General features: G+C 52.0%; 1 protein-coding gene and 1 pseudogene across 3 annotated transcripts in view; both read left to right on the plus strand.

Annotated features, from left to right (window-relative positions):
* Akna (AT-hook transcription factor) overlaps nucleotides 1-23,028 on the plus strand; it is a 48,335-nt gene that overhangs the window by 22,007 nt on the left and 3,300 nt on the right. For 2 of the 3 annotated variants that reach the window (XM_074051184.1, XM_074051183.1), the window contains exons 5-21: nucleotides 726-882; nucleotides 1,593-1,747; nucleotides 4,210-4,269; nucleotides 6,400-6,527; nucleotides 7,007-7,196; nucleotides 8,646-8,797; nucleotides 8,912-9,124; nucleotides 9,969-10,197; nucleotides 10,974-11,080; nucleotides 11,912-12,123; nucleotides 13,701-13,863; nucleotides 16,873-17,049; nucleotides 17,971-18,086; nucleotides 18,695-18,841; nucleotides 20,079-20,174; nucleotides 21,038-21,151; nucleotides 21,383-21,575. In XM_074051184.1, the coding sequence (XP_073907285.1) occupies nucleotides 726-882; nucleotides 1,593-1,747; nucleotides 4,210-4,269; nucleotides 6,400-6,527; nucleotides 7,007-7,196; nucleotides 8,646-8,797; nucleotides 8,912-9,124; nucleotides 9,969-10,197; nucleotides 10,974-11,080; nucleotides 11,912-12,123; nucleotides 13,701-13,863; nucleotides 16,873-17,049; nucleotides 17,971-18,086; nucleotides 18,695-18,841; nucleotides 20,079-20,174; nucleotides 21,038-21,151; nucleotides 21,383-21,575 (2,609 nt within the window). The remainder of the gene's footprint in view (nucleotides 1-725; nucleotides 883-1,592; nucleotides 1,748-4,209; nucleotides 4,270-6,399; nucleotides 6,528-7,006; nucleotides 7,197-8,645; nucleotides 8,798-8,911; nucleotides 9,125-9,968; nucleotides 10,198-10,973; nucleotides 11,081-11,911; nucleotides 12,124-13,700; nucleotides 13,864-16,872; nucleotides 17,050-17,970; nucleotides 18,087-18,694; nucleotides 18,842-20,078; nucleotides 20,175-21,037; nucleotides 21,152-21,382; nucleotides 21,576-23,028) is intronic. The other variant, XM_074051185.1, reaches the window with a different exon arrangement.
* Nucleotides 11,584-11,724, plus strand: LOC141416023 (small nucleolar RNA SNORA48; annotated as a pseudogene).

Here is a 23,028-nt window from a genome sequence, read left to right on the forward strand (position 1 = left end):
TGGCTGCTGCTTATTGAGCACTTACTTTGAGCATGGAGACATTAGCTATTTCAGCTGTTCTAGAACTCAAAGGTGTATGGTAGTGAAATCAATATGAGCCTGGGCAGTCTGACTGCAGAGCCACACAAAGCCAGAATGGCAAACTCTCTTAAAGAGCCTGATTGTGGATATTCTCAACTTTGTGGCCCCCACAGCCCCTACTGCAGCTACTCAGCTCTGCCGCTGAGTAAAATCAGCCCCGAGGGCACGTGAACAGCCACTCGGATTCATTCTAACAGCCAGTAGCTGCTATTATTAATAAAGTAATTATATTGAAAATATCTTGACTTTGTTAGGAAATACTAATAATTAGGATAATTAATTATGTTATATAATAATTGTTGTAGTTACATAATTAGAGTGGAAAACCATGGACTTGGAGGTCAGATAGAGCAGAGTTGTAACCCCAGTCCCAGGATTTAGCAGCTGGAGATTTTGAATAAGTGACTTAACCTCTGTGAGTCACCTTTCACTTCTGAGAAATGGGAATGGAGGTCCTTGCCTGCCTCCTTATCAAGGCTGCTGTAAAAAGGAAATGAAAGGACACAAATGACCCTCACCCCATGTTTGTCCCCCACCCACAGGCCCCACTAAAAGGTGGTGGTTATTATTACCGGGTGTGTTTGTTGATGTCCTGAGTGGAAGGTGAGTTTGCCCTGTTCCTGACTTGGCTCCCTCTTCCCCAGGTGAACCTGTACTCAGACCCGCCCCAGCCCAGCCACAGCATCCACCTGGGGGTGGTGCCCCAGGGGACCAAGGTCTTATCCTTCACCATTCCACGGCCCCACTCTGCAGAGTGGTGGCCCAGCGCCACCCAGAACCCCCACGCCTCTGCAGCCACAGGTGAGTCAGGGCGGGGGTGTGGCTGCAGGACTTCTCCTGCCTGTGACTCTACTCTGGGGGAAACTTGGTGCATCCTCGATTACACTGGCTTCAGGCCAGAGAAGCAGAACCCCGAGACCCCTCTCTGGGCCCTTTGACTTGAAGAAGCCAAACAGGAAAGTGCCCTACTTTGAGCCAGAGTGGCCCGGGTGGAGTCCTGGTTCTGCCACTTGGTATCTTTCAGCATGGGGTGAAGTGCATAGCTGAGCATGGTCCTTGTGGAGTCCACTGTGGGGCCTGCCCTGCACCGAGCATGGCAGGCATGATCTCAGCCAATCCCCACGAAGACACAGTGAAGCATGCACCCTGGTTATCCCCATCATGGACAGGAGACCACAGCTGGGAGAGGCGCGCGCATGCTGAAAGTCACTCAGCTCCAAAGAGGAAGGGTTGGGACTCAAACTCATATCTCCCTGAGTTAGAGCCCATGCCACTGACTGGGAACCCCAGGCTGGGACAGCTCAGCTCCTCCCGGCTGTGATCTGGGGCAGATCCAGGCTTGGTTCTTGGCTCTTGGTTCTTGCCAAGCCCTCTTCCTTGGCCACTGCGGAGATGGTGCAGGTGCCCCAGCTTCCACTTGGTGGTGGAGGTGGTAATCTGAGGGTGGGCCTTGGTCCTTCAGCCCTGGAGGACTGTCCTTGGCCCCAGTGTCCAGTGGCTGTGTATTCCAGGGCGGCTGTCAGCACGAGGAGATCTGAGCCCCTCCTCGCCCCCCAGCATGCCCACCTCAGGGTGGCTTCCAGACAGCCAGGGCACCACCATCGACCAACCTTCTGCAGAGTGGACCCAGGCACTGGCTTCTCAGGCCAGCCAACTCCTGGCCAAGGTGAGTGAGACTCTAGCTTTGCTCTGCAAGATGACTCTCCCAGAGTGGAGGAGAGGTTTCTGCTAAAGTGCTTGTCACCACCTCCCCACCTCTGCACTGTCTACTTCAGCCATCTCGAAGCTGCATCGCTCTCTGATATTAGATGCCACACAGCCCAGCCTCACAGGACTAGGCTGGATCCTCTTTTTTTGGCGCTGCCTCTCATCAGAGCTCCTCTAGGTCAGCCCCAGGGACACTCAGCTCTGTCCAAATTCTTGAAGAATGACAGGGCCTCTGCCTTACCTCTTCTTCTTCAAGATCAATTGCCCCTTTTCTTGGTTCATTTCATTACAGAAATCAATTCTTAGTTATCTCTCAAAGGGTTTTTATATTTTCATCAAACACTCCTAGTAGCTGAAATGTGTGCACGTCTGTTTCTAACTCTGCATTTGGCCTTATTCCAAAAGTGCTTGAAGCAGCTTGTGAAAATACAAAACATCTTAACCACATTCTGAAAACGGAAGTGGGGCAGAGGGGAAGTGAGCATTGAGAAGAATACATTAACCTAGGTGAAATGAATAAACAGTCTTCTGCTGGATCCTGAGCGCTTGACCAGAGTTAGACACCGGTCTTTGAACATCCTAGCTGCCAGTGCAAAAATGGAAATGCAATTATTATGTGCGCCATGCCCATAAAATAAATTCCCTCAGGGAAGCACCACCATTCTTTCCCCTTTACTTCTATTTTTTTTTAAACAGTTTTGTTGAGCTACAACTCATGTACCATACAATTCACTCATTTAAAATACGTGCTCTAGTGGTTTTCGGTGTCTTCACAGTCACACAGCCGTTGCCACAACCTGTTTTAGAATGCCCTCGTCACCCAGTAAGAAACCCCATGTCCACTACCAAGTGCATCCCCTCCCACTTCCCCAGCCTCCAGAAGCTGTCTACCTACCTGCTATCTCTGGTTGGCCTGTTCTGGACGTTCCAGAACGTTCTGGAAGTTCTGGACCTCCTCTGTGTCTGACTTCCTTCTCTCACCTCCATGTTAGAGCATGTTCAAGTTCCTGTTCCTTTTTAGCACCACCATTCTCCATCCTGTCATGGGAAAGGCATTTCTTCTTGTCTGCTATAAAGTAAAATAAGGCAAAGTGAGGCCACCACACTGAGCAGGAGCTGGTCACAGCTGACCTTCAACATCTGAGCGCCCCTGAGGCTGTTGGAATTTTGACATGTGACTGATGCTGCTGTTTATATAAAACACACAGAGTTCAAATCCCTCACAAAAAGAAGAATATAAAATATCTCACTGGCAGTTTTTATATTAATTACGTGTTGAAATAATACTTAAGGTTTAATAAGCTAAATCATTAAAATTAATCTTACCTATTTTTTTACCTGTGTAATTTCAGCTTATAATAGAGCTCCTGCCAAGGAAGGGCAAGGCCCTGAGTTCACACCCCAGTACAGCCAAAAAAAAAAAGAAAAGGAAAGAAAATAAACCAAATCACACATGTAGCTCACATTACATTTCTATTTTATAGATTATATAAATTATATTTTATGGTATAATATATAACTTTTTATATATGTCAGCTCTGATCTATCACTTTCCTAAAAATGAACCCCAAATCATTCCTTGTGAGTTTTTTGACCATACTGAGTTTTGGACTTGGGGCCTTGCACTTGCCAGGCAGGTGCTCTACCATTTGAACCATACCCCCAGCCCATCCCTTGCCTTTTTTAAATTAAAAAACAAACAAACTTTTTTTTTCTTTGTATGGTACTGGAGATCAAACCCAGGGCCTTGAACATACTAGGCAAGTGCTGTACTTCTGAGCTACACCCCAGCCCTAAAGGTACTAAATGCAGATGGCAGAGACCTCACCAATCCTAGGGTACATTCAGTGAAACGTCAGTCTGCTCCCTCCTGTGCAGAGGGTGTGTGCAGGTTAAATGCAAACCCAGGCCATTTTATATAAGGCATTTGAAGAGCCTTGGATTTTTGATATCCACAAAGGCTGGGGGTCCTGGAGCTGATCCCCCATGGATAAGAAAATGTATCCATATATTTCTTTTATTTCCTATATGCTTTGTATAGATGGCAGCATGCTATAAACACTGCCCAGTGTCTTAGCTTGATAGAAAATGGCCTCAGGGCTGTGTGCACATCAGTGCCCTCCCTATTCTTGGTGGCTGCAAGCTGTCCCCTGGGTGGGCAGCTTGGCTGTTCTCTGCCCACTTCCAACCATGCTGCAGTCAGTGTGGCTTGAAGGTCTTCCCGCATGTGAGTGAGGGAGCTTTTTTGGCATTTTGTCCAAGGCTGTCCTGGTTAAGGCCCACCTCTGCTAAGCAGAAACCCCACATCCTAAGGCCAAACTCAGCCCTTCCTGCCCAAAAGCATGAATGTGGCTGAGTGAGGGAGTCTGCAAGGGTTGTCTGAGTTCATGGAGTGTATTTCTTTCCCCTCCCTCTGTCTAGGTGAAATCTTTTGAAGGACTGATGCAGGCGGAATGCCTCACACCCCAGGACCAACTCCAGGTACCACCACATGCAGAAGATGCCTTGGAGCTCCAGACAGCCTTTGTCCCCAGAGCTGTAAGATAGATGAGAGAGTCCCAGACATGGCATCTCCTGGGAGAGCAGACAGCTCAGCGTTCCCAGGGGAATGCTGAGGGTGTCATGACAGAATACTACTTGTTAAGCCACAGTGGCCTGCCAGACTTTCTGGTAGCCCTCCATGTACAATAGTTCATTTAATCGTTGTAAAAACCTATGAGAGAGTTGCAGTCATTATCTTGATAAGCTGTGACAAAACCAAAGCCCAGAGAAGTGACTGGAAGTCCATGCAGCAGTGTAGGCAGCAGAGCCAGGAGTCAGGTGTACCACTTCCCAAGTCCAGGGTCATGACTGCTGTCCTGTGCTGCTCCCGCTGGTTGGCCGGCTTCCCAGCCACCAGGACAGAGCCTTTTCTCTACCCTCCCGCCTCTCATTATTCTGCAGAAATTTGGAGACTAGGTAAATAGAGGGGAGGTGTCCCGTAATGTCGTCATGATCGGCTCATTTCCTCATGGACTTTGGTGCTTTTGATGGATGAGATAGTCATATATACATAAAACTCAGGTTCCTGCAGCATCCACTGTGCCACAGGAAGGGGCAGGTGGAGCCCACAAAGCTGGGAATGTGGGGGCCAGAAGCTGTTGGCAGCATCTGGGGACCATCTAGGGAAGCCCCAAGAGGAGCAGCTGCCACAGCTGTTCCCAGCTCTCAGGCTCTGCCCTCCTGCACTGGGAGGAGCAGAGGTTCTTATGGGTCCTCCCCCTGGACGCCCACAGAGAGGGAGGCCAGCCAAGGCACTTTTTCTAGGATGGGATACAGATATCACGTTCAATTCCCAGTTAAGGAATTTTCGATGTGTATCATTCTATCACCAGGCGGATGATCAGAATTAAAACCATTCCTTTTTTAAATTTTAAATTGACACATGGTCGTGGTTCATATTGTGGGGCACGGTGTGATATTTTCTACACATAAGCAACGTGACCACTGTCTCCATCTGAAACATTTGTCATTTCTTTGTGTTCGGAGCTTTTGAGTTCCTGCCTTCCTAGGTCTTTATAAACTAGAAGTGTGTAAGTTGTCATCCTACTGTGCCTTGCGTGCTAGGACTTATTCCTCCTACCTAGCTGTATTTTAGTTCCTGCTATCCAGCCTCCCTCTGCCCCCTCCCCCTCCCCTTCCTGCCCTCTGGTGACCACTATTCTATGCTCTGCTTCTATGAGATCAACACTTTCAGCTTCCCCATGTGACTGAGAGCATGTGATATTTGTATTCTGTCATCTTCCACTTAGCACAATCCACTTCTTTCTTGCCACAAATGACACACACAAAAAAATAATTTTCTTCTCTCTATCCTAATTCTCCCATATCCAGGGAGGTTAAGAACTGTTATAATATCAAGTGTGATGGGAACTCAGTTCTAGATTGCCCTGACCTCAATCTATCCTGCAGTTGAGTGGGCTGGGGACAATATTCCAGGGATAATGACCTGCCTCCTGTGATGTTAGCCATGTATTGACTAGGGTTAGGCTTACCAGAGGGGGCTAGCCCAATTTTTAGGACCAAGAACCCTGGAGCCAGAGCACCCAGGTTCAAATCTTGGCTGTACAATTTGTTCACTCACTGTGCGGCCTTCACCAACTTGATTAACCTCTCTGTGCTTCAGTTTCGTCCTGTGTAAGTGAAGGTAATAATTCCCTCTTTGGGACTGTTGAAGATGAAATAAAGAGATGCAGAGTCTTCAGCTCAGAGACGAGATGCACGGTGTTAGCTGGATAGTGTGATGTGATGATATCATCTGTCTGGTAGTTTGTACGGACATGGTCAGTTTTCTGACCCACAGTACTAGATCCTTACAGGGATAAGGGACAGTGTATTTAACACTGCAGCTGTCATGATACATTGGGTCCCCATTCACGATTTTACCATGCCCGTCTGATGGCAGAGAGCTTGACCAGGGCAGGTGGCCTGCAGTGGCACCCACTCCCAGCTCCTGCCTCCTAAGGGTCTGAGTGAGTCTCATGACCCCCACAAGCTGTCTGTCACCTGTATGTGCTGGCACTGGGCCTACAGGAGTTGGGGGCTCAGGGCTCCCTGGCCTGTCTGTTTCAGAGCTTCCAGCAGCTGAGGGCTACCCACGCTGCCCTAGAGGACAACTACCTGCAGGCCTACAGGGGGCAGCACCTGGCCCCGCAGCATGTGGGTCCCAAGAGGATGCCTGGGGACGCTGACCCCTGCAGGTATGTACTGGAGAGACAAGCCCGGGAGGACAGGTGGGCCAGGTCCCTGGGGTCCCTTGGTTGCCAGGAGGGAGGCATTTCATCTTCGATTGATACACAAGGAGAACAGAGAGAACCCAGTCCCTCTGGGTTCATGTCCAAATGGTGGGTCACCATTAGGACGCCTTGGTCATGAGCTGGGAAACAGCTCATTGGATGTTGGGGAAACTGAGGCCAGGGGGGGCTGGGATTTACTTTTTACTTAGGGTCTCACAGCCTGGGATGGTGAAAGGCATGGAGGGGACCTGACTGAGGCCCCTGATGTCCAGTGGGGTCTCTTTTGTGTAACTTATCTCAAGTCCTCAGCGTCGTTCAAATGGTGACATTAAATGGAATGTGACTGGGCGTTCTCCAGGGTTTCTGCTCTCATGGCTTCCTGACCCACTCGGCCCAACATGGCCACTGTCCTGGGCTCCTGGTGCTAATGTTTCTCCCTTCAGGGAGCTGGAGGCAGAGATAAACCAGCTGGGAATTCGTCTAGAGGAACTGAAGGACCACATGGACAGGACCCAGCGAGAGCCTGAGCCACCTGGGCCAAACCTACCTTGGGACAGTGGTCCAGCCATGTCCCTCCCCAACCAGCCAGCATGCCTGCCCACCATACCAGCCATCCAGACCTTGTATCCTCAGGTACCTTGCTGCCTGCTGCATCAGACTGTCCTCCCTCCATTGTCCACATTAACTTCTCACTAGGCATATTATGAAGTACAGGCCAAAGCCCAGGACCCTTGACATATGGTGGGGATTTGGTGGAGGCAGGAGACCAGAAAGGTAGCCTCTATCCTCCTAGAATTTTCCAAATAGTTGAACTAGTTATACAGTTATTTAATTATCATTTTGATACATGCTCTGAAGTAGAATTATGGAGTTCTGGTGAACATAGAAAACAGGTAATATGACTGAGTTGTGAGTCGGGGGAAGTCACAGAAATTTGTCTCTGAAGAAATATTGTTCAAATGAGATCCAAGGGCAAGAATGTGCAGAAGAAGAAAAGTCATTCACCAAGGGAAAAAGCCTGTGCAAAGGTCCTGTGGCCAGAGTATGAAAGTGGGGCAAAAGTCTGAGATGTGGCTTGAGAGGCAGGCATGGGCACAGTAGTGTAGGGGTTTGGGTTTTCAGCAGGGGGTGACATAAGAGATTTGTGGGTTGACCAGTCTGAGGTTGGGAAGGTGGTGAGAGAAAGAGAGACAAGTGCATACACTAGAGAGAAGTTTAGAAGGTGAATTTAACTGAATGTTGAATGGTGGGGTAGAGAGCCAAGGTGACCTCTAGGCTCTCAGTGTGGAGTCCTGGGTGGGGGGGCTGGTGGGCTGTCTGTAAAGGTGGGAGACACCAGGCAAGGGCTCTGTACAACAGGCTTTGCAGATGTCTCCACCCACACCACAGCCCCCTGGGGAACAACTGCCAGCTCCTGTTTGCAGGTGAGCAAACAGTAGTGGTGTGTGTGGTCACACAAATGACAGTAGTGGTGCCTCTGTGCCTCCAGACATGTGCTCCTGCCCTGCAGAGACTTGCCTGTTAGGGACTGGAGCAGAACAGGGCAGAACATTAGCTAGGCTGGTGGGGAGGGCATCCATGCTAGCTGAGACCTTGCAGGCCCCATGGTTTGGAGGAAACTCAGCTGTGCTCCGCCCAGTAGCTAGGACAACACTACCAGGTGGCATTTCCTACACAAATGGGAAAATGTGAGGGGCCCCATGCTCTCATAGTGGAGAGTCTGGGGGACCGGAGGGGACAGATGGGAATGGAGGGGGGTGAGGAGAGGTGCTGCTGGCAAGAAACCTGGGATGATCTCCCCTCGCTTCTGTGTGGCTTTGGCAGAGCATTGGAGCCTCGGTCACCTTCTATAAGAGGCCCGTGTGTAGGGAGTGGGGAGCATTGCTGAGAAGTAACGTCAGTAGGGCGCTCTTGACTGCCAGTCAAGATTGTGGTCATCTCCACATTGTAAGCTTGAACATGAATGGAGGTGGGCCTGTGGGTCTAACATGTGTCCTGTTCATCACCCAGTATAAGCCTGATGTGACGGGTGCTCAGCCACTGCATTTAATCTCTGCCCCTCCCACCACCTCTCTGCCCCAGCCTGCCACCACTGTCCCTGCCAGCCCATGCATGCTGAATGTGGAGGTGAGCCCCCACAGCAGTGGGACAGTGAGCAGCCCGCTGGATGTCCCCGGCCCACTCAGGGATAAGGAGCTGCAGATGGAGCAGGATTTCCATGGCCTCCTGGATCGGTGAGCACCCACATGGAGGGAGGCCCCCCACCTGCTTGCTGATGGGTGTCTGGCAGAGCTGGATCTCAGCTGTCGCTGGGCAGAGGTCACAGCCCCCTCTGCACTCTTCGGCAGGTACATCAGCGTGAAGTCCCTCCCAGAAGCCTTGAGGATGGAGGAGAAGGAGGAAGAGGAGGAGGAGGCAGAGGAGGAAGAGAAGGAGGGAGAGAATTGCCACATCCTGGAAGCGGACGGGCCAGCCTCAGCTCCCGGGAGAGCAGGTGCCGCTAGGGTGCCCCCAAGGCAGCACCCAGCGCAGGCTGAAAGAAGCCATAGGGCCCCTCTCCAGTAAGTCACTGAGCCTCCCCTACCAGCCTGGTACCCACCCTGACCCCACAGGGATGAGCTAGATAGCTCCTTATAGTGCAGAGGTCCATGTCCAGCCTGTCCCATGTCTGCCCAGTGTGGCACGCATGCCACCAAGAGCACTTGAAATACTGTTGGGTGCTGGGGGACATGGCTTCGAGTGGGGATAGCCGCACATTAAGTAGCTTTTGTTGTCTGACTTGTTCTCAACAAGGAGAAAGTCTGTGCTATTGTGTCTTTAAGGCCTCTCTTGATATTCGTTTGAAGAGAGAGAGAGCCAGAGACAGAGCAAGAGAGAGAGACAGAAAGAGGGAGAGACAGAAAGAAGGACAGCACAAACAATGCAAACTGGCCTGGGCCCAGAACCATGAGCAGGCAACAGGATGGATCTAGAAACTGACACTGTTTTCATGTTTCTTATAATTATTTCAAAGTTATTTGTATTTGACCCGGAGTGCTAGTCTCCTATTTATATAGTGCCATGTCTTTTTGAATGGATGAGTCTGGAAGTAGCAGAAGGAGGGAGGTGGCCTACAAGTTCATAGGGAAGTGCTGCTTGGACTTGTTTCCACACAATTTCTGCTGGGTGGATTGGTGGGTTTGTTGACAACCCCGTATTACAGTTAAAAGAGGTGAGACTCAGAAAAAGGAAGTGCCTTGTCCAAGGTCCTACAGCTGGAAGGTAGCAGAGCCAGGATGGGCTCCTAGGGGTGTCAGAATCAAGAGCCCATCGCTGGACTAACCTGCTTCTGGCACAGACTGAGTCCCTGTCTGGGCTGCCTAGCTCCTGTCAGGTCTCAGAGACAGCATGCTTCTTATCCCCCAGGGAGGCCATGGAGCCACCAGCCTTCCAGACATCTGTGACCAGTGACAGGTACATGCCGGGCCGGGGCAAGGCTGAGGCAGCTCCTTCGGGTCCTGGCATCCTATCCAACCCTCCAGACCCCAAGTCCACAGCATCCCATCAGAGCAGTATGACCAGCCTGGAGGGAAGCAGCACCTTGGAGCACCTTCCACACAAGTCTCCACGCTGTGCTGGAGGGCCCCATGTGGAGGTCAGTGTGATCGAGGTGCTGGGCTCAGAAGGCAGGCTTCCTGAGCTCTGCCTCTGGGCTTTTGCACAGGCCTTCTGTAGTGCCTGCTGCTCCTATGCCTGTCAGCTGCAGACCTACCTCTCATTCAGGGCTCAGACCCAGGGCCACTCCTTATATGTCACTGATAGGGGCTGGTTTTTGACCCTGTGCCATTTGTGCCATCAAATAGCAATTCTGACTATTGGAGAGACCACAGACCACATGGAAATGTGTCGTAGGATGTGTGCATGGCACACACACACACACACACACACACACACACACACACACACACACACACACACACACACACCCTATGGCCAGGAATCTGCACTAGACCATAAGTGCACTGAGGGTGGCACCTGTCTCCCTCATTCATATCTGTCCCTGGCAATAAGCCCATGTACTGGTGTGCGTTGGGCCTGTGTGTTTTGGCAATTGAGTGTAACTGTGGTACTGCCAGCCTGTGCCAGAGATGCTGGAATACACCTTGCTGGCCACTGCCTGTCTCCCAGGGGTCCTGACTTCTGGTCCTCAGGGAGGCCAGGCCTGCTCAGGTCCTCCCAGGCATGGAGAGTCCGTGCTGTGAGCTTGTTGCTTGCATTGGGACCTCGTTGCTTGCATTGGGACCTCGCACTGGGGCCTCGCTGTGGGAACCAGGCAGCCCCTGGAATGTGAGGCCAGGCCAGAATCTGGGAGGGGCTTCCTGCTGCACCCATGCACACTCCTCAGGCTTAAAGAGATACCGCCTTTTCCAGGAGCCCTGGATGGCCTCCCCAGAGACAGACAGTGGCTTCGTGGGCTCAGAAACCAGCAGAGTGTCACCTCTCACCCAGACCCCAGAGCACCGGCTCTCCCACATCAGGTATCCTGGGATCCTATGTCACACACCTGGAACAACTTGGGAACCCAAGTGCCTGTGAGGGCTTTGATCAGGAGGCAATGATGTAGACACTCCTAGGCTGCCATTTCACCCTCCATCAATGGTTCCTTGTTCCCATCTTACAGGGAACAGAGGCTCAGAGAGAAGTGACTTGCCCAGTGTCGCTCAGTCCATTAGTGGCAGACTGGGAAGTGAATATTTGCTGAACAAATGAACAAGCGAGTGAATAAAAAGTATGAGGAAGCCAGTGAGATAGACAGAAGCCAAGGGTAGAGGGGTCTTGGATGGGAGATGTGTATGAGGGGTAGAGAGATAGGGCCACCACACAGACTGGTGCCACCAAACCTGGACGCTAACCAGGTATGCACGTAAAGAAAGGATTAGAAATTCTCTTTTTATTTTCTGAAAAACAAGTCAGGCGTTACTGTTGCCCTTTTGTGTGTTGGTTGTGGGTGTAGTGCTGGGCTGTTTATAAGGATAAGGAGACCCCCTGGCAATGGGTAAAGAGACACCTCACTGGTCCTGGTGCTCTTGTATCAGTCAGGGCAGAGTAGATGACAGTCCTTTGCTCATCCTAGCTTGATGCCTTGTCAGTGCCAAAGCTATTTCATGCTTAGGGCGCATTTTTTAAAAATAAGATAAGGATGCAGCCTGTGGGTTCCCCTGTGTCCGTGTCCTCCAGGATGTTAATGCTATGAGGACACATAGTCCCAAGGTTTGGGACATCACTGGTTTAGCATATGAAGGGCTCAGGTGCCATGTTTCAAGGCCTCTTTCCGTGTGACCTCAGTGTCCCCCCTCCCCACCTCCCAGCACTCCAGGAAGGTCAACCCAGTGCTTCACTGCATCCGCACCCCACGAAGGAGCCTCCCACCCCAAGGCCAGAGATCTTGTGGTCCCCAAAAGAGCTGCTGAGCCCAGCACACCCAGGAGCCGAGCCCAGAGGCACCTGTCCACCCTGAGCAGCCCTCTCCGGCAGGGAACCCCCGTCTCCCGCCTGGAGCGGACACTGGCAGCTGACATGGGTGAGTGAGGGACTCTGAGTTGGCTAGAACCTAGCCATGCTGAAATGCATGGTTTGAGAACTCAGACAAGCAGGAAAGTTTGTAGTACTCTTTAGGATGTGAATGGCTATACAGGATCATTCTAGGAAAATTAGAAATTACAGATAGGGTCGGGCTGGAGGTGTGGCCCAAGTGGGAGAGCACTTGCCTTGCAAGTACAAAGCTCTGAGTTCAAGCCCCAGTACCGCCAGAGAGAGAGAGAGAACTTGAGATTACAGACAGAGTGGATAAAAGTGAGCAAGAAATGTATATGAGAGCTATTTCCATGCTGGTGTTTATTTACATATAAAAACAGAAATAGGATATTTTATGTGTGTGCGGCAACCTCCTTTTTCACTAAACATTATATCACAAATACTTCCCATGTCTATAAAATTTCTGTATTTTACCTTTAGAATAGGCACATGAACCTTTACTGAAATAAAATAAACCTACAGAAAAGAACATAAATTGGTGAATTTTCACAGCATGAGCCCAGACCAGAAGTTCAGCAGGATGAGAACCCAGAGCTCTTCGCAAGCCCTTCCTGGTCCCTGTGCTCCCCTCTGCCACACCCACACCACCATGGGACCACCAATCTGACCGTTTACTCCCAGATTCACTTTGCCTCTTTTTAAGGTTCATTGTGTAATAGCACATTTTTCTTTATTTTTAACTAAAAAATTTTAACTAAATTTTTATCCTGAGATAACTGTAGATATCCAGGCAGTTGTGAGAGAGAATAAATGCATGGACCCCTAAGACATTCTGTTTCCCCTAGTGACAATATCCTGTAGAAAGGTAATACAGTGTCGGAGCCAAGAGTTGACATTGGTAGTCAAGATAACTATCTCCACAGCCGCACGCTTCCCTGCAGCCCCACCTCCTTCTCCATTTCTCTAATTTCCTCATTTCAAGACTGCTGTACCAGGGCATTCCTGTAATATGTAACCTTTAGGGACTGGCTTTCACACAGCACAGCTCTCCAGAGAGTCACCTAGACAGTTCCGTGGGGCAGTCACTGGTCCTTTATATATGGCTGAGTGGGTTCCTTGTTTTTTTGTGGGGGCCAGGGTGGTAGCTTTTACCTTGGGTGGCCCACCCCTTTGAGAGGCTGGTTAGGGCTTCTCAGGCTAGCCCCAGAAGCACGCACACGTGTGAAAGTGTGACTAGTTGCAGAGGGACCTGGTGCTTTGAGGCCAGTCTCAGAACAACATGGCAAGGTGGTGGTATGTGACAGAGGCTGGAGAATAGGTGAAGGGGTAATCGATGCTTCTCAGGCTTCTTGAAGACTTGGATCTGAAGTGGGGTGGAGTGGTGGGCTCAGTGCTGTAGTTAGAAGCAGCTCTGCCAGCCTGGCTCCACGCCCCCCACTTCCAGCTCTGGTTTTGAGGAGAATGAGTCACTTGGCTCATCAGGACCTTCTTTTGGGACCTCAGCAAAGCACCATTTCCCCCCACTCCAGCCCCGTGCCATCATTCCTCCCACACGAATAGAAGCTCCTAGGTCCTCTTTGCTACTTTAAAGCCACTCACGTTGGCCTCTCTCTGCATCCCTAGTGGTCCCCAGCTCAGAGCTCAAGGGGCAGAAGCGGATTTCTGAGAAGCTCCTTCCGGGCAGGACGATCAGCCCAGCCCCCACCCCAGTCCCTGCAGCTGCCTCCCTGCCCCATGGACCAGCCGAGAGCACCCCCAACCTCTTCGTCACCAGGACAGGGCGTGAGTAAGTTACACACTGGGCTGCACGGATCCAACGTCTTCACAGAGAGAGTGGAGGGGCTGAGGGTAGTGGAGATGGCCAGCCCTGTCCAGCTCACACATTCAAGGACAGGTGGCCTGGTGTCCTACTGTTGGCACTGTGGTAGAGTCTGTGATCAGAAGAAACCAAATTCTTTGTGTCCTATGGGGAAGACTCCATCGGAGGACACACAGGTATAATGAAGTTTATTAAAAGTTAGGGAAGGGAAATACGAAAAGGAGCATGGTGGACACAGGTGGAATCTGTGGGCATCTGTGCGTGCGTCTCTTCTCCAGGTGCTTTTGAACCCAAGCTAACCTATGGGAAGGGAGGAACCAGGTGATTCCCATCCGGTAATCCCTGAGTGGGGAGAGGCATAGCAGTTCCCAGGCCAGGTGAGGGAGGTCCCTAAGCCAGAGCGTGGTCAATCTGAAATGCAATGCTAAGTTTCTGTGAATCCTGAACTTGCCCTAATTTTAGCCTGCCTCACTACCTCTAGCCTAGGACTCTTCTGTGAACTTAATTGCTCTTGACTTAGAGGACGTTTTTGCAGCCAGTGGGAAATGACCTACACTACACCTGTCCTATGCTGTAACCTCCCATCTCCCTTCCAGAAAGGGCTGCCCTTCCACGGATGTTCCCTGAGGGTGGCTCATTCCTTGTATGAACTAAGAAGCTACTGCATGTGTCTGTCTTGCTGTTCCCGTCTGTCTGTCTGTCTCTCCAGTTTTCCTAATTCCCTGGCTTGGTTGAGCAGGAGCAGAAAGGCCAACTGCCACAGTCCTGTCCTCTCCTCCCTCTTCTTTGTGACTTTTGGTCAGTGGTCAGTCTCATGCCTTTGCTGGAGAGGACATCTGTTTTAGAACACACTGGAAACATTGTTCTGCAGTGACCCCCAGGCTACCTTGGCAGGAGCAGTCATTGTGTGCACTATATGTCCAGCAACTGGCACTCAGTGTCCTGGTCTGTAGTGGATGCATCTACCCCAGCAGTCTGCCTAGACATCAGTGTAGACAGAGAGGCATATTAGCCTATGGCATGCTGGGCCCTGGAATGCAGTAGGAACAACACTGTCGTTGTCTTCGGAAGTCTCACCATCTCATAGGGTGGACGTATAAGTACAGTGAGACTGTGGGAACACAGGGTTCGAGGCTTCAGGGAGGACTTCCTGGAGGAAGTGGTATCTAAGCTGAACTCCAAAGGAAGAAAGATGGGAACGTTTATCTGGCAGAGGGAACAGCATGTGCAAAGGCCCAGAGGTGAGAGTGCCTGTCATCTTTGAAGAGCCAGTGTTCAGGACAGCCAAATCCTTGAGTAGGAGGTGGTGGGGCCTTAAGCAGTAAAGGCTGAGAAATAGCCAGGGGAGACCTCCTAGGGCCTTGAATGCCATGGTTGGCAGTTTAGACGCTGGCTCCTCCCAGAAAGCATTCAGTGAACAGTCTATGGATGCAAAGCCTCCTGAGGATGGCCAGGCAGGTTTTGGGCAGAAGAGTGGTATCAGGGGTGTATTTTAGAAGGTACTGTCTGGCTGCCACGGGGCTGAGCACAGAAGCTGGGAAAGGGTCAAAGTTGGGAAGGCTGTTTTGCCAGAAGAGGAAGGATGGTGAGGAGGGTACAGGAGAGATGCTTTGGCAGCCAGGCCCACAGGACTTGGTAGCTTATTACCTTCAGGGGATGCTCAGGGAAGGAGAAGAGTCTAGAAGCACTCTGACTTCTGGCTGGCCTTGGGCCAGGATGGGTCATGAAGGTACAGAGAAAGATGAGTTTTGGTGCCAGCCTGTCAGTAACTAAAGAGTTAAGTCAGGAAACCGAGAGCTTGCCAGAAACAGTCCAGTCCCAGCCCAGGGCCAGGGAGCCAGAGCCCTGCCTCCCAGGAGTTAGCTAGTGGCAGCAGCCTGTGCTTTCCTGCAGCCACCACCCACCCTTGTGGTTGGCCTTGGAAGCCCCACGAGTCTCCCTGGGAGTTGCCAGGGAGACCCACTCACTCGCAGTACACACAGCTCGCTGGGACCTAGCCAGAGAGAAGTCCCCATGCCTTCTTGCACAGTCCTAAGAGATCATGTTCGTTGGAGGTGGCACCAGAAGACACTCACCCATGAGTCTAGGGGCCACCAGGCAAGGACAGCCCCTGGGGGAGCCCCCAGGCTGGAAGGCACCCACAGAGTGGATAGAAAGCCCATATCAGCCCAGGACAGTCATTGGGCCTGGACTCTAATGCTGCTCTGTGCGTAGGGGGTCTGTGGGTAGGGGTAGGTGTCTGGGTGGGACTGTCTGCTGGGATGGCAGCCTGTGAGACCCATGGAACGAGACCTGAGCAATGCAAACAGGATTTCTTCCCTAGCAGCTCACTGTGATCCTTGCAGATGAGAGGTTGGGTGTGTCTGGGGGGTCCTAAGGGGTCGTAACAACCTTACAGACAGCACCCTACTTGCTCCCCTCCCCCAGTTCAGCTGTGCTGGGAAGCACTTGGAGTCTCTTACCTGAACTCCACACATGTCCTCGACCCGATCCCCCTTGAGTTGGATCAGTTCAGTAAAGTTTCCCAGCACAGTGACGCATCAGGGTCCCTGAGGCTATGAGATGGGGTTCTACTTCCTGCCTGTGGCTCAGGACTGGGGAGACAGATGAGCCCCTTCTGCCTGGAAAGAGTGATGAGCAACAGGAAGTGTTTGGGGAAACCTGGGAGGGAGTGGCTGAGTAAGAGCAGGCCACACAATAACAGTTTCTAGAGAGAGGTAGGGGAAGGGTGGACAGCCCTGGGCCAGGGCAGGTCACATGGCAAGTTCAAAGTGGACGCTGAGCCAGTGCCCTCTTCATTCTGTGTCCTCTGAGAACCTGTCACTGGGGTTTCCAAACAGCAGACCTTGCATTATGGGGAGTCACCCTGTGCCTACAGGGAAGGGGCAAATTCTTTGTGCCTGGGCAGTCCCAGGGCCCCTCCAGCTCTGCTCCTTTTGCACCTCTCTTCTTTGTTTTTGTCTCACCCCACCCCAGCCAGGCCATCCGAGATCTGCAAGCAGAGGTTTCCCGGCTCCGTCTACGGCTGGAGGACAGCCTGCACCAGCCATGCCAGGGCAGCCCGATATGTTCAACGTCTGCCTTTGACCGCTCTGCCCGGAGCCGGGACCAACCAATGGATTCCTCAGTCACCTGGGGCTCTCACTGTGGCAGGTGGGTGACCCCAAATCTCCTACCTCCTCAACTTGGCCAGCCCCTAGCCACCTTCTCTCACTCATTCACTCAGTCATTTGTCTTTTCTTACATAGCTTTGAGTGCCCTGTTTGCTGCTTAAAAAAATATCTAGGCAGACATAGTAACTCACACTGTAATCCCAGTTCTCAGGATCAGAGATGGGGAGGATCATGGTTCAAAGTCAGCCCAGGCAAAAAAAAAAAAAAAGCTAGCAGGACCCCATCTCAACCAGCAAGCTGGAGGTGATAGTGTACACCTGTCATCCCTGCTACACAGGAGGCATGGCAGGAGGACTGCAATCCAGGCTGGCCCCAGGCAAAAGCATGAGACCCCTACCTAGAAAGTAATCAAAGCCAGAAATGGCTGGGGGCATAGCTCAATTGGTAGCGCACCTGCCTAGCAAGCACAAGGCCCTGAGTTCAAACCCCAGTACTAATAAAAAGAAATAAGGATAGCTAAACTTCTGTGCTAGTAATAAAACAAGGTAGAAAGAATGACCTGTGCCCACCCCATAGCTGGAGAGCTAGGCCCTCTCCAGGACACTCATTCTCTTGCCACTCATTTTGTGGTCACCCATTGGTCACCTGATCATCTCATTTCTTTAAAGCATTTCTGTGGAGGGCACCAGGTTAAGATTATACAGACATCATCACATTAATCCTTTGAATAACCCTCTAAAGTCATTGCTCTTATCCTCATTTTGACAGATGAGGAAACTGAGGGTCAGAGCAGCCCGGAGCCACTCTCCATGAGACTGACTCCAGAGTCGTTGGTTTTTCTCTCTCTACTCTCCTCCTCCCGTTGTTCTAAGCATTCCTCCAGGTTGGCCTTGTCGTGGATCATCGGTAAAGGTGGCACAAAACCTCACCCAGTAATGTCACCTCTCTTCCCTTTGGCTAGTAAATCCACAGAGAGGTTGTCCAGAGAGCCTGAAGGTGCAGAGCCAGCTGTGCCCAGAGGACGACAGCGAGCCAGGTCCTCCTCAGTGCCTCGGGAGGTGCCCCAACTGTCCCTAAGTAAGTGACTGACAGCCAGGACTGATTTCTGGAAGCCACAGTTGGCTCTAGTCAGGGATCACAGCAGTGGTGTTTCAGGAAACTTGGAAAGGTTATCAGTGTGTCTGTTAGGCTCTTTTGTGCTCAGAAATATGCTTCTAATGGCGGCCACTCTACCCTGTGTGCCTGTATGTGGGATGTGTCTGTGAGGGCTTTGTATAGGTCACCAAACTGAGCATCCACTACTAGTTGGGCCATGTGTCCATGTCTGCAGAAGCCCAAAGCCCAAAGCCCAAGGGACTTAGGGGAAGGAGCATGGCTCTGGAGTCCATCCCGGGGTTCATCCCCAGCTCCACTGTGCTGTCCTTGGCCGGGTGGTTCACCTGCTTTGAGCAGCCACAGGGCCAGCTACCCATGCAGTAATGACAGCGCCTGCCTCCTGGGACAGCGCTGCAAGTGTGGGACCCAGCACACAGAATGCATCTAGACCAGCAGAGCTCAGGACTACGGTTCTGGGGCTTCTGGGATTGAAACCCAGGCATCACCCCAGACCCTGACCTTGTAGTGTGCTCACCCCCCAAGCTGTGTGGACTACCACCCTCTCTGAGGCCCCTCTCTTTCCACTCCAGGTTCAGAATCTGAGTCACTCTCCCCCCAGCTGTCATCTGAGAAGAGCAGAATCCCCAAGGACCATCCCTGGGCAGCACGGGATGGGACAAGAGGAGCAGGCAGTGGCAAACGATCGGACAGAGTCTCCTTCCGGGGCCAATACACAGGTGGGCCTGGGGGGTGGGTAGGATGGGCACAGTCCCCAGGGCCATCTCCTCTGCCATGAGAAGCCTTTTCCATGTACTGTGGGGCCTCTGAAGTCACACAAGTGTGTTCAGTGGTGGGAGAAAGATCAGGAACGGGCTGTGTGAATCTCAGTGCTGACCATCTTCTTTCACTGATAAGGCACAACCACGCTGGCCCCTCCCCTGTGCCAGCACCAGACTTCATTCCTGGAGCCCCTTCATTTCCGCTCATCAACCATAAAGAGGTCCATGACCCCCTACTCTGCCAACCCTGGGCATGCAACATGAACCCTGAATGTTGTCAGGTGCCCAGTCCCAGCCTCTGTCTCTCATAAACTGGGCACCTGGCCTTACCTGAGTACAGCCTGGGGTGACACCTAGCAGCACTTCAGAGTACTTAACGTTAGAGAATAGATGCATGTGGGTCTCACCTTCATGAGCCTGCCTGCCCAGCAGAGGCAGCACCAACAGGAATGACAGTGAGTGTGACAAGTCAGTCACTGACCCCCTCCCCAGCTCCACACTGCTGGGTTGTTGGGACTGAGGCAGGAAGTGAGGCTCCTCTCTGTCCTGTGCAGCTCGTGACAGAGATGTCAGACATGGAGCAGTCCCCAGTGAGGACCGCAGGAAGTCTGCAACACACAGTACAAAGTGTGACTACAAGGCATGGCACAGGAGGGAGGGAAAGGAGGAACCCCCTCATGGTGGCTCTAGGAAGCCTTTAGGTCTTTGAGGCCTGGCACGAACAAGGCCTCATCCCAGAGGTGGTGGGGACCTACGAGCTTTCCTGTCTGCCGGATACTGGGTAGAGACCAGCACCTTGACTTGCCCGTCTTAGACCCATCCAGAGCCCAGGGAGAGATGCCACTGAGCCCTTGTCCAGTCACTCAGATCTGACAGCAGGTCTGGTCCAGGGAGAGCATCCTCTTTATCTTGACTTAGCCTGTCACTCAGCTGAGGATGTTGAGCACTGCTGTATGACAAGGGCTTAGCAGCTGCTTCCAGAGCTGAGATGAAGCAAGACGGAGTCTGGAGACAATCAACGTGTTCTCTGTGTGTGTGTGTGCACACTCGTGTGCATTCCATGACACGTGTGCCCTCGTGCACACACAAGAGACAGATGGGGAGGGACAATGAAACCACCGGAAGGGAGGGAGAGATTGTTAAACCTGGGCATCCTCACAGGCTCTGGCACTGACTGTTCTGGTTTCTTCTCCAGGCCAGGAATACCATGTTCTGTCCCCCAAGGCTGTCCAAAAGGACAGTAATACAGCCTCCTGTCCCCACTGCCAGCCCATTAGGGTGCAGGATTCAGGTAAGAGGGCAGCACCTGGCGCAGCTGAGACTGAGCTGCTCACTGTGTGGAGTGTGTAGCGGGGCTGCATATGGGCCATTTTATGGGGGAGGGAACTAAGGCTCAGAGTGATTAAGTAACTTGCCCAAGGGCACACAGCTTATAAGTGGTAGAGCCAGGATTTGGACTCAAGTCTTCATGACTCCAGAGCCCTGGCTCTTCACCACCATGTCTCTCTACCTTTGCTAAAATCTTAACAGATTTCTCCATTAATTCATTCATTCATTCACTCAACATCTACACATACTGGGCCTGACTAACCAACCACAAGGAACCAATCACAATGCAGAGTGTTTGGAGCTGGGGTAGGGGCACAGGGCAGGGCTGGAGTGTACTCAGCTGGGTGGTGGGAGAAGCAGATGGCCTGGAGCCCACAAATGTGGCACTAGGAATTTACATGAGACAAGGATCATGGTGTCTACTGCCTCCTGCTCCCTTGCTGACCCCAGCTCCCAGGTGACTATCCTAGGTCTTCTGTGTGGGGAACGGGTCTGTCTCATTGGCAGAGTAGGAGCTGACTCCAGGGAGGCAGGCCTGGGGTCAGATGACTGCTACTTCCCAGCTCTAAGACTTTGGCTCCCTGTGGAGCCTCAGTTTCTCAAACTGGAATGAAGAGAAAACATAGTAGCTGGCCCCATGGCCTGCTGGGATTGACATAGCAATGGGCGAAGGCCCTTACAGAGCAGCACATACCGTTGCCATCAGTGTCCTCCCCCAGGGGGAGGCAGCTGTGTCCTCCGCAGTGGCTCTACGGAGAGTTGGGTGTGGTGGGGCTCCAGGTCTGATGTGACATAGCCCTTTCCTGACTCTTCCTTCTCCTCCAGGTAATGCTGCCAAGGACCCACTGGAACCACCTGCCACCAATGCCCTCTGCTGTCCCCTGTGTGGTCAAGTCGGGTCCCCTGCAGAGGGAGATGGCCCCGGCTCTGTCCCCTCTGGTAGGAACAAGTGCTCAGTGTCTTTCTGTAGCCAGATCCCAGCTTGGCTTGGCCACTGCCTGGGGATATGGCAAGCTCAGCTGGGGTGGAGCAAATGGGGTGGGGGAGTTGCTCCCCAGAGGGATGCCCTTCCCAGAGTGGCCCGGTGCCCAGGGCTCACTCAAGTGGGCTATTGTCAGCTGCATCTGCCTGGATTTCAGACTTGAGCTCCATGCTTTTCTTCCCTGGCAGGGACAGAAAAGGCCTCCCCAAGGAGAAACGCACCTCCCACCTCTAGCCCCAAGCAGAAAAGCAGGCGGGCAGGTTCACCAGCACAGCCACCACCTGGACTGTGGTATCTGGCAGCTGTGCCCCCAGCTCCAGCTCCTCCAGCCTGTGCCTACATCTCCTCGGTTCCCGTCATGCCTTATCCCTCAGCTACTGTGTGAGTCTTTTCTCCCACCTGCCCCAGCCTCTATCTGAATTGCTAGAAGAATTAGTATTCGTACCTGTGTTGGCACCTGAGTGCCTTCTTGTGGTTTACCCCAGATGGATAATATTCAGTGACAGTCTGTAGTCACTTAACAAACCTGGAGTGCTCTCTGTGTCTCAGGAAGACCTCTCTGCCCTGGGGAGCCAGCAGTGAAGACCATAAGAAGACTCTGCCCCTGGGAGTTAACGGCTTCCTGGGGACCTGGAACCCTAATCACCTTTCCTTGTGGGCAATCAAGGAATGAGGACTCACTTATTTTCAAATAGACTTTCTTTTTCAGGACACTTTTGGGTTTAGGAAAATTGAGCAGATAGTACAGAGAGCACCCACATCCCCACCTCCCGGTCTCCCCTATTCCTAATATCCTGCTTTAACATGGTACCGCCATCAGCGTCAGCGAGCCAACGTGAAGACAGATGTTATTAACTGAGGTCTGCGGTTTGCTCCATGCCCTTCAGTGCTATCTGAAGTCCTTTCCATTCTGCGCGCCATCCAGGACACCCACCTTTCATGTTGTTCCCCTTCAGCTGCTCTTGGTAGAGGCAGTTGCTCAGTCTGGCCGTATCCCTAATGACTTTGACTGGTGGGAGGCCACTGGCCAGGTATGCCATGGGCAGACTCAGTGCAGGTTTCAGAATCCAACAGAGCTGTGTGGGAATCCCATCTCTTTTTGACATGGTAGCCAAGGCAGAGCTGCTTCCCCTCTGAGCCTCAGTCTCCCATCTGCTCAGTGGGGGGGATGGTTTCTGTCATCTGTATGAGAATCAAGTGAGGCCCATGACAAGAGCCAGAGCTGTTGCTGGAGGTTGACATGCAGTGCTAGCCAGGCTCATGATAGCAACACAGAGGCTTTGTGGTCCAGCCAACATTGCTGCTTCTTGGTGTTGTCAGTAATTAGAAGAAACAGGTGAAAGTGGCTTCATGAGGACCAGATTGTACAGGGGAAAAGAAACCTGGACCAGCAATTTGTCCCAACTGTCACCAATGAGTTCTCTGCTTCAGTTTCCTCTCTGTACAGTGAGTCAGTTGGGACTCAGTGTCACTAATGGCCACACTGTCAGTAGCATGTTTGTTTGTGAGCAGTGAGGGCAGAGACTGTGACAGCTAGCAGTTGGCCAGCACAGAGGCCTGAGGCACCGTCCAGCTCTAGGTCTGCATGAGCAGACCAGACCCATAGGTGTGGCTTCTACCTTCTCAAGTGAGTCTGGTCAGCCCTTAAGGATGGTCCCCTCCAGCAGTGATGAAGTGAGAGCTCATCCTGTGTAGTGGGCTATGGCACTATGGTGCAGACCCCATGGCTTCCCTCTTACTGGGCAGGAAGGTTTTGCCTGGAATTTGGAGGCCCCACTTCTCCTGAGGTCAGATCCTTCCAGGCTCAGTCCTGTGGGAGGGACTACCCAGGTTG

Source organism: Castor canadensis, chromosome 13 (genome assembly GCF_047511655.1).
Source record: "Castor canadensis chromosome 13, mCasCan1.hap1v2, whole genome shotgun sequence".
Lineage (NCBI taxonomy): Eukaryota > Metazoa > Chordata > Mammalia > Rodentia > Castoridae > Castor > Castor canadensis.